This window comes from Podarcis tiliguerta (assembly GCF_965153285.1).
Source record: "Podarcis tiliguerta genome assembly, chromosome: 5".
Lineage (NCBI taxonomy): Eukaryota > Metazoa > Chordata > Lepidosauria > Squamata > Lacertidae > Podarcis > Podarcis tiliguerta.
The window spans coordinates 38,896,477-38,907,252 of NC_139538.1; the positions used below are offsets into that span (position 1 = coordinate 38,896,477).

Genomic DNA, 10,776 nt, shown 5'->3' on the forward strand with positions numbered 1-10,776 from the left:
TTGGGAATGTCTGGACTGGAACAACTAAGTTTAGCTTATCATATGTTGATATAAGATTACTGATTCATGTTCTTGCATTTCTTTTTCAGGTTAAAACTTTTTTTAAAAAATGGCAGCAGAAACCCAGACGCTTAACTTTGGGCCTGAGTGGTGAGTTACCTATAATACTTGTGTGAACTTTTCACTAATGAGTTTGACAAAAGTTGGCTTGTAGATGCATTGCTTCAAATGGTGAATGAGAAAGCATATTTGAGTTGTTGAACTAGCTTTTTTTAATTACAGCTGGTTAATTATATGCCTGGCTTGAATTAAGAAGCAGGAGCCTGTTGTCACAATGTTGAAGAAATCCCCTTTTGTGAGGACATTTCAGTTAGAATAAATCAGAATGATACTAAGGGAGAGAAATATTTAAAAGGAGCACTGAGGGCTATAGATGTTAGTTACTTACTTTCCCACCAGGAGATAGCACGGACAGTAAATACTTATAATATTTTTGCTGCTTATTGTCACTCTTCCTTGCAACCATATACAGCTTCGGGGTCGCAGTGATATGCAGGGTGTATGTGTTATTGGAGTGAGCTTCCCACTGTGTTGTACATTCTATGTTGAAAGTGTGGCTAAACATGTCCTTACTCAAGTAAGACGTTGTTACAAAGAAATTGCCCATGGCTTTGACTGCACAGTGGTTACTTAGCATCTTCAGACTTGTTCTCATCATCTAGTATGGATGTCCAGGAAAGAATGGATAAGGATCACCTTTGCTTATTCAAGTAAAGTTTGCCATTCCTTACAGTAAACATACTGTTGGTATTAAAATTACCTGTGGATAAAATACCTTCATGCAGGAAAAGTGTACATAGTTAATATACTATATTTTTAATGGCATTTTTTGTGCAAACGTGCATACTTAACAGTACATTATTCAAAAGATTAATACTTCACAGCTCAACAGGATATTTTCATTCCTTCTCATCCTTCTGCTACTAATAAGCATATTAGCCTGGTGCAGACATAATGCCTGCTTCTTGAAAACCATGATTTGAAAAGCAGGAAGTAATCTTGGGAATGCACGTTCCTTGCTCCCTCCTCTGAAACAATTTCCAACCTCCTTTCCTAGTCTTAAATGTTTTTCAATGAAAATCAGATGAGGGCAGCATAGGGGGCTGCAGAGAGAATCGGCTATTGGCAGAAATCAGCTGTTTCCCCTCCCACCAGTGGGAGAGTCTGCTGAGCAGAAGTTTTTGTCAGAAAGAAGGTACAAAGCAAAAACTGCTGCTGTGAATTCACCATTATAACACTACTCTTGCTTTTACTTGGAAGTAAGAAAGTCACCAAGTGCTTGGAGGCCTCTATGCATTTTATGCCTTTCTATTTTTATTTAGAACAGCTGAGAAGGTAGCAATGTGAAGTGGAAGACTAATGAGGGGGTTTCTTAACCATTTTGCTTTGTTTAATTTTCTACTTTGGAAAAAAAAAACTTCTTACACCCTCGTAAAAGTAATCTAAGGAACAATTCTTGGTGGGAAAATGGAACAAGTAGAAAGAGTTAAAAGTCTCTTGTTCCATTTCCCCTCTGCTTCAGATTGCAACCTCAGTTGGTTTTATTTTATAAGCAACAGGCCCTAAAAGAACTACGTGTAATGTGTAGTTTCGGCATTAGATTCCTATAAATGCATTCCAGTTATGAAGCAAATCAATATAAAACAATATATAAGCTTTTAATGGGCATATATCAAATGCACGGCATTGTTCAATAAATTATATTATGAAAATCCTCTTCTTTTTTCCTATCTGTCTAATAGATAATTTTTAATGTGTGTTTTTGTTTTTAACCGTGCATTAAAAACCATTTGGTAGCAAAATGGAGAATAGCAGTTAGTTTAATTAAAAATCTTTAGTAACTTTTTGGCACATTAATTTTGAGCAGGATTGGGGTCTACTTGAGGGCCACATTACTTTGTGGGCAGCTTTCAGCTAGAAACTAGAGATGAGTCTGGCCTTTTTCCGGTAGGCTACATTCCAGCCACACAAAAACCAGAGGTTCCTACATGCACATCTCCCCATCCTCCATTTAGGTAAGCAAGCAAGAAGAGTCATCACAGTTTAAGGCAGTTGAGAGTGTGGAGCAGGACAAGTAAAGGGTGAAGGCATGTGTGTTCTGGGAAGACATGGAGGGCTATAGCTGGCTCCTGGACCTGAGGTTCCTTACCTCTGCTTTAGAGTTTCAGAAAGTATTGTTTTGATACCTTTCATATCCATTATATAGTACTTATTTTTTCAGATTTTTGGTTCATATAAAAGTGGATGTTTATTCACAAGTGGTGTTTATTTAAATGTCATGAAAAGTGCTACCACATGGTGGCAGCAAACCAATGAGAGTTAATTCCAAATTGCTAGTTGGAGTGCCTTGAATCCTCCTAAATTATAAATAGCAGCAGCGGTCTGAAAAGTTGTATGAGAGAAGCTTTGATTTTAATATTATATAGTTTTTGTAATATTTCAGAGTAACTTTTGATTGCTGGCTCTCCACTAGTTAGCAGTAGCTTTTATTGAATACTTATAAAGAGATTCAGATCTGTGCAGATGCTGGACTTCAGTTTAGCTGCCTTTTAATTCAACAGTATTATTTTAGATAGGTTTACATTTACCTACAATTTACACTTTATACAATATACACAGAAACAAATCACAATCCTTAGTCACTTGGTTACTGTTACAGACAGCAGCTATGATGCCATTGGTCTGAAAAGCTCTGTCCTTGGAGATCTCTGACACATAATTCTGGAGTTGTCAAAATATAAAGCACATAATGTAAATAAAGCTGCATTTATGTTTGCTTCCAATTTTTTTGCATAAAAATGGCTCATTTGTCATCTTGTCTGATGAAACTGCAGTTATCTTAACAGTTTGTTTAAAATAGACCAACGTCCAACCATTGGTTATGAATCCAGCTTGTTTAAATAAGCCATAGTTAACATTAATCACACTTTAGGATTCAAAATGCAAAGCAATTTGGCTTCAAAACCAAACTCTTCCTCCTGCCAAAGGCCAGTTCACATCGCACTTCACTTCACAGGTTTAGCATAACATCAAGATGTGGCTGTTGAGATGCAAATACTTATTGTGTTGTGTGCTGATAATAGTTTCCCAATTGAGACATTATGGGAAACTGGTTAGAGCAGCTGTAAAATGCTGGTGGGAATCCATTCACGAGGAGGGAGTGTAAAAACCTGTGACCCATTCCTAGTTCTCTAAACACTTGTTTTGGGGGGGTTGTCTGAATAAGGTATTAGCTTTATTTGTGTTTGATTAAACTGTGGTAACTAAAATAAAATTCAGACCTTAGAAAATGCATGTTGTGACTCAGAATCAAACTGAACCTGAAGTGAAAACCACACTAAAGCTTTTAAAAAAAGAAAAGATGGCACTGTTATTTGAAAGCCTGCTGTGGATCCAGAACAGATCACTTTCCTGCATCCCCAATAATTCTGGTTTCCAATTCAGAATAAGTGTGGTGGCACATGTGCAGAATCAGAATAAGGGATACATAATGCATGGGATTATTTTTATACACGTTGGGTTTGTTCAGGCTTCTATACCCTGCCTTCTTCAAGAGCTAAGAAGCAGCAGGCAGGATGGAGGCCTGCTGCTTTAATGCTGCAATCCACTGTAGAGCAGGCTGTGAGGGTAAACAGCCTGGTAAAGGAAGGGAAGAGGATAGCATTTCTATGCACTGTGGAATGCTTCCTGCATGGTCAGCTAGTATCTGTAACTTTTACAAGATGTTGTTGAAAGCTTTTCACACTAACCTTTCACCCTAAGGACCAGTATACATAGTTCTTTATTAAACAGTGAGTTCTCTGACAGGCTCATATGTGGTAGATAGGCCTTCAGGGTCCCATCTAGTTCAGAGTACAGTAGCCTCCCTGTGTATAGAGCAGGTCTCTGAAGTAAGTAGCTTCAAGAGACTAGGTAGAGGGGAATTTGAGAAGATGAAAATAGATGGCGAATGAGAAAGAGAATGGGGAAATAAATTTAAATCTTCAAATTTGTCATCATAGTACATCCTTCAGTACTTAGTAGCATACTGCTTTCTGTGACTAGGCCCTGAAAAACAGCTAATTAGACATGGGCAAGGAGTTTTTGCCAGCCAAGTTGAACTTTCTCCTTTGAGCAGCTGACATTCTCATGCTGTATCACAAAGCTTTTTTAAACGTCCATTTACTTCCAGAAGCTATTTGCCACGCAGCATGGCTGTAGGAATGCTGTTAGTGGGAAAGCAAGTATAAAACCCTTCTGGGCAGATATAGTTCTTTAATCTGGGCCATTGTATATCTTATACTTATGTTGCAACAACTTCTTCAAACTGTAGGCTTTTCTTTTCAATATATTTAGTCATAAAGACTATTAACAGAATATGCATTACAGAGCCAGGGCCAGGTTTGTTCCTGGGGATCAAGGACCAAGACTGACCATGGGACCAAGAGTAGTGGCAGTTCATCTGGCTCTGAGAGATGGAGTGGTGAGGACCAGTGGCAATGCCACTAGCGAGAGAAGCCCATAGCAGAGACCTGTGGTGAGATGGTGGTAGTGCCTTTTAGCACTGCCCATCTCAGGTGTAATACTGTGATCAGAACCACTGCCATCTTACTTTGTCCAGAATTCCTTTGAGTCCTGATGAAGCATTGCAGAGTGATGATTGAGGGGAAGGACCCAGATGCATTCAGGGTAGCTGGTAGCCCCTTTAGTCATTCAGTTTGGTGCTCCTTTGTGCCAGGCATTAGAAAAAATGAAAAATAAAGCAGGTCCATGTGGGTCACATGGGATTCAGCACTTGTCTGACAGTGCTGAATGGTGGTATCAGGTCTTCAATATCAGTATGTTGATAACCACCTTTGTCGCCTGTAATTGTAATGTGAATGACATGGTGACCTATTTAGATGTATTGGCCTAAGCAACAGCCAATTCAGAACATCAGTTATAATGGAACAACAACAAAAAAATCCCAACTGTTGGCTCCATATGAACTTCACATTAAAACTATGTGAAGTGCATTTAAGAGTCTTTTGTGAATAATTTTCAACTAAAGCTATATAAAAATAGCTTTCTTTAGCTACTTCTGCAGGATAGAAAGGGATTTCTGTTTGACATCACTGTAGTCTGAAGGTTTGTTGTCCTGACAGCAGAGTACATAACTGGTTGTCTTAATTTCCTCTTCCCTATTTGTTCCCCTACAGGCTGCGAGCTCTGTCTAGTGGTGGGAGTGTGACATCTCCTCCCCTTTCTCCAGCTTTGCCAAAGTATAAATTAGCAGATTATCGTTATGGGAGAGAAGAAATGTTAGCACTTTTCCTGAAAGATAGTAAGGTAAGTTAGAAGAAGAATGGTCCTGTCTGGTTGCTTGCAAATCCATTCATAGTTTTAAGTGTATGCTAATGAAACCAAGGAGAAAATGCTAAACTCATAAAACTCTAAACTTCTTTGAAAGGTCATTAGTTGCTTAAGGTTCTGAAGGAGTTTTTAGTAGTTGCTAGAATTATGCCCATAATTCATTTTATAGTATACATTTTTGGTTTCCAGATATGTCTGAATAGATACTGAGACCTGGAAAAAGAAATAGAAAAAAATTATTTGCTTTGTACTTTCTTTTGGCTATTGGTATTGTCTATGGCATTTATGTTTTGAGGGTCAATGTATTTTGCTACATTCTCTCTTCCCTTGCAGATACCGTCAGACCTTCTTGATAAGGAGTTTCTGCCTATTCTACAGGAGGAGCCCTTACCACCCTTGGCACTCGTACCTTTTACAGAAGAAGAACAGGTTGGTTTCTGAATAAACAGAAAATGGGAATTTCTATACAGTGGTATCTTGGTTCTCAAACTTAATCCGTTCCGGAAGTCCATTCCAAAACCAAAGTGTTCCAAAACCAAGGCACACTTTCCCATAGAAAGTAATGCAAAATGGATTAATCCATCCCAGACTTTTAAAAACAACCCCTCAAACAGCAATTTAACATGAATTTTACTATCTAATGACAGCATTCATGCATGAAATGCGGGCAATAATCAGTGTACTTCACTATAAAATAAATAAGACAGTGTTGTAGATGATAAAAATTAAAATAATTATTATTTTGTTACCTGCAATGATGATAGTCATTTTTGAATGGGGGGCTTTTATCCCTTACCACAGTCACACAATCAATCAATCAGTAGCTGAACTGGGTTCCACACAGTCACAAAAACAAATTAACCAAGAAAGCCTCAAAAACGCAAAATAAATAGCAAAAACAGAAGCGCCAAACGTAATCTGTTCCGGGAGTCTGTTTGACTTCCGAAATGTTCAAAAACCAAGGTGCAGCTTCTGATTAGTGCAGGTGCCCCAGAAACAATAGCTGACAGCTGCTTTGAACATTCGGCCTTCGAAAAATGTTTGAAAACACTTCCGGATTTTCGGCGTTTGAGAACCAAGTTACTACTGTAAGCCTTATACTTCATTAATGTAGGAAAAGTGGAATATTCCACTATTGTATCTCTTTGATCCTTGAGGTTTAGAGAGATGCACTCAAATGCAAAGCAGTTGCCCTGGAGTGATACTCAACTGGAATTGATATTGGTATGCTTCATTCTAAATACAGTGGTACCTCGGGTTTCATATGCTTCAGGTTACATATGCTTCAGGTTACAGACTCCGCTAACCCAGAAATAGTACCGCAGGTTAAGAACTTTGCTTCAGGATGAGAACAGAAATCGTGCTCCGGCGGCAGCGGGAGGCCCCATTAGCTAAAGTGGTGCTTTAGGTTAAGAACAGTTTCAGGTTAAGAACAGACCTCCGGAATGAATTAAGTTCTTAACCTGAAAGTACCACTGTATGTCTGCTATGGCTTGGGAAATCTTAGGCTGAGAGAATTTTACAGGGTATTCAAAGTATGCAAGTTAATCCAGGGAGTTTTTAACACATATTTGAAACATGCAAAAAAGTATTGTTCCCCATTGTTTAAGCTGTGAAATTACTATTTAATTATTATCAGAAACTTTAGAAATGGAATTTTGAAATCTGTTTATATGCTAAGTGGTTGCCTTTTACCCCCCACAAATACAGCAAGTTTCAGCAGAATACACTGCAGGAGAACATAATGTTTTATACTTGAATTCTGTATTGCTGTTTTCTTTCTTCTTTATTTGATATATTTATTTCCTGCCTATCCAAATAATTGCTCAAGATGACTCACAATTAAAAATACAAAATCCAAGCCGTTAGAAAATTATAATTTAAACGATAAATATTAAAATCCACAGTAAGTCCTTTTGAACACAATGGGATTTACAAGTAATAATTTTTAGGTGTCCTCTTATGTTGCTACATTTGTAGCCATGAAACCCCTTCATGAATAGCATATACAACAGGTAATAAGGGACTGTGTTACACACTGATCAGTTAGAGTTCCTAGTTCGACATACAGTGGTACCTCGGGTTACATATGCTTCAGGTTACATACACTTCAGGTTACAGACTCTGCTAACCCATAAATATTACCTTGGGTTAAGAACTTTGCTTCAGGAGGAGAACAGAAATCGTGCAGTGGCGGCGCAGCGGCAGCAGGAGGCCCCATTAGCTAAAGTGGTACTTCAGGTTAAGAACGGACCTCCGGAACAAATTAAATACTTAACCTGAGGTACCACTGTATTAGCAAACTATAGATAGTTTAAACCAGAATCCAATCTTCTCATTTTAAGCATATTGGAGCAGGGCTGGAGAGAAGGGAGGAGCATTTTAATCCAAGGCTTGAACCTAATACAAATATTGTATCTGAATATGCATATAATCAATTGCTTTGCTGTGTTGTGTGATTCTTATAACTTGAAACATAAGCCACTTTCTTTAATCTGAAAAAGAAAAATCATTCCTTGGTGTCTTAAGTGACATCCACTATACACAAATCCAAAGTAACTGCGTAATTAATATTCTAAACATGATGAACACGTGAAGCCATTTTGTAGTGCGTCGGACTGTTGGTACATCTGGCCCAGTACTTGATGTTCTTACTGGCAACAACTTTTCAAGGTCTCAGCAGAATTATTTCTTAGCCCTGCTGTATATCTGAGATCCTTTTTAACAAGATTGAACATGGGCTCTTTCCTTTCACATATATTCTACTAGTGAGTCAAACACTGTTCAAACATGCTAGAGCATTCATATGCAAAAAGCTCATTTTGATATTTGAATATTGAAGGAAATTGTGATCTCAGAAGTTCACCAGCAATACTTACGTAACTTGAAAATGGCTGAATAATACATTAAAATTTTGTGGGGGGGATAAGTCTGATTTTATTATAGTATTGTTATGAAATATTTCTCTCACCGTGTTTCTTCTTTTTGGCAGAGAAATTTCTCTATGTCTGTAAATAGTGCTGCTGTCCTACGATTGATGGGACGAGGCGGAGGAACGGTGGTAGGGGCTCCTCGAGGTCGAAGTTCCTCTAGAGGCCGAGGTGAGAGGCTTTGTGAATGTAAAGTAGTGTCATTGTTACATTTTAGAATTAAACTGCTTAACCCTGTATGAAGATGTTGGGGGTTTATAATCTGCCATGGCTTTTCTTTCTTTGGAAGGAAAGATGGGATAAATGTTACAAAAAATAAATGCTATAAACCTATGATTTATGAAAAATCAAACAATGTGCATTTTCTAATTGGTCTCCCTAAGAGCTCGCTTTGAAGGAAGATTGGCACTTTGGCAAAGTGCAAGAATCAGCTTTGGTCTTGTTGGTTCCAAAGGAAAATGGTAAAATTTATAAGATCTTGACCATATTTTGTCTTTCAGGCAGAGGTAGAGGAGAAAGTGGTTTCTACCAAAGAAGTTTTGATGATGTAGAAGGTGGATTTGGACGAGGAGGGGGCAGAGAAATGCACAGATCCCAGAGCTGGGAGGAAAGGTAATTCCATAAACATATACATTGGCATGGACTGCATCTGTTGTGAAGCTCAGATAACTTGTTATGTTGGTAGAATCCTGGCTGCTCTAAAGTTTGTCCTTCTAGGTGTCTTGTCACAGATGTGGCCACCATGTTTGTGAGCATAGATTTCATAGAATCGTAGAGTTCGAAGGGATCCTGAGGATCATCAAGTCCAACCCCTGGCAATGAGGAATGCTGCCTACAGTTGTCCCTGGGTGGGCTCAAACCACCAACCTTCTGGTTAACAACCAAATGCACTGACCTATTTCGCCACAAGCATGAGTATACTACACTTGCCGGGGAGCCAGGGTTGGCAGCAACTCCCCTTTGAGAGTATGTTTAATAGCAAACTAGTTTTGCCTTGCTTAATGTATGGAACAGCTATAGAGGTCCAGCTATTTCGATAAATTTTGAAGTTATAAGATCTAAAATGAGTGACGGAGCCTTCTATAAGAACAGCTGGGTAAAAATGCTTAAACAAGCTAACTGAACCAGGGCACTATTGGATGATATTGATGATTCAGGAAATCAAGTTACAAAACATAATTATCCCTTGTAGAATTTAAGAAAGATCTGAAATTGGTAGCCTTCATGACATCATAGCTTAGTACTTATCTGGAATTACTAAGAGAACAAGGAAGAATTGAACCTGCTTAGGAGAGAAGAGATTATGGTCAGTATCCAGAGAACTAAGGAATTAGATCTGTAATCAGAAGAGGACTTTAGACTTATTTCTCTCAACAGCAAATGCCTCTGCTTCAAGGCAATGCTTTTGAAACCAGGGAGAATTTCAAAAGCAGTTTGTGTTAATGGCATTTGATTTAACTGTTCAAAGAGTGGAGGCAAGTCAAATTGTATTGGGCTAGCACAAACCACTTGAATCATCTTAAGCAGCACAGTGGATTCTAACCTAAAACAACTAAACTGTATTCTAATGGGTTGAAATAAATTGATCCACATAAGGAAAAACACAAATTGTGACTCAAAAAGGTCAAATTAATTCTTCCTGATGTCTTCCTGAAATGCTGAGAGAGAAAACATCAGCGATATTTTTCCAACAAGCAAATATTAGTTAACCAGTGGGGATTTCCCTTCATATGTGTTACATTTTTATAAACTTACCCTAGTTTATGAGAAGACAGATCAAGATCAGATTTTTTAAAATGAGACAAGTAAATTAGTGTCATAAAGCTAATATAGATTGATATTCGTGGAACATTAGGATGCACTAAAATAGGATGCATGCATTGACAATAACAAATATTATTAAGAACTTCAATAATATAACAAAACATTGATCGTTAGGGCAAATGGATAGTAGAAATACACCAGTAACACATGTTTTTACAGGTTTGTCTTCATAATGATTTTTGTTACCTGTTCTGATGCCTATATCTGTATATATATATTCTGTCCAGAGTATGCTATTAATAAACATTTCAACTTGTTATTTGCACATCACAGAAATAAGAAATAATTGTGATCTATTCCTTGTCTTAAGTGTTTCCAAATGCTTTGGTAATTTGCTATTTTGCCTTTTTAGGGGGGACAGGCGGTTTGAAAAACCAGGCCGAAAAGAACCAGGTATGTGGGTTGTTTGTTGTTGTTGTTTAAATGGTATGGATATCTACATTTTGTTTTATTAGTAAGAAATTGAGATTCAGTGTCTAAATCTGAAATTATCAAAATCATATGCACACATAGACCAGCATCTTTAGGAAATGGGATTAGATATGTGCTTTTACCAAATAGGTCAACATTTTTAGGAATTGGATTAGAGCCTGGCCTGTATGAATTGAAGAGAGAGAGGTTTTTTGGGGGC

The 10,776-nt window shown here is 37.8% G+C and overlaps 1 protein-coding gene across 4 annotated transcripts in view; it reads left to right on the forward strand.

Moving 5' to 3' along the window:
- The window catches only part of GIGYF2 (GRB10 interacting GYF protein 2), a 69,045-nt gene that overhangs the window by 12,959 nt on the left and 45,310 nt on the right, over nucleotides 1–10,776 (forward strand). For all 4 annotated transcript variants that reach the window (XM_083443189.1, XM_083443186.1, XM_083443188.1 and 1 more), the window contains exons 2-7: nucleotides 90–150; nucleotides 5,238–5,367; nucleotides 5,725–5,820; nucleotides 8,384–8,492; nucleotides 8,822–8,933; nucleotides 10,498–10,538. In XM_083443189.1, the coding sequence (XP_083299315.1) occupies nucleotides 110–150; nucleotides 5,238–5,367; nucleotides 5,725–5,820; nucleotides 8,384–8,492; nucleotides 8,822–8,933; nucleotides 10,498–10,538 (529 nt within the window). In that variant the 5' untranslated portion in view covers nucleotides 90–109. The remainder of the gene's footprint in view (nucleotides 1–89; nucleotides 151–5,237; nucleotides 5,368–5,724; nucleotides 5,821–8,383; nucleotides 8,493–8,821; nucleotides 8,934–10,497; nucleotides 10,539–10,776) is intronic.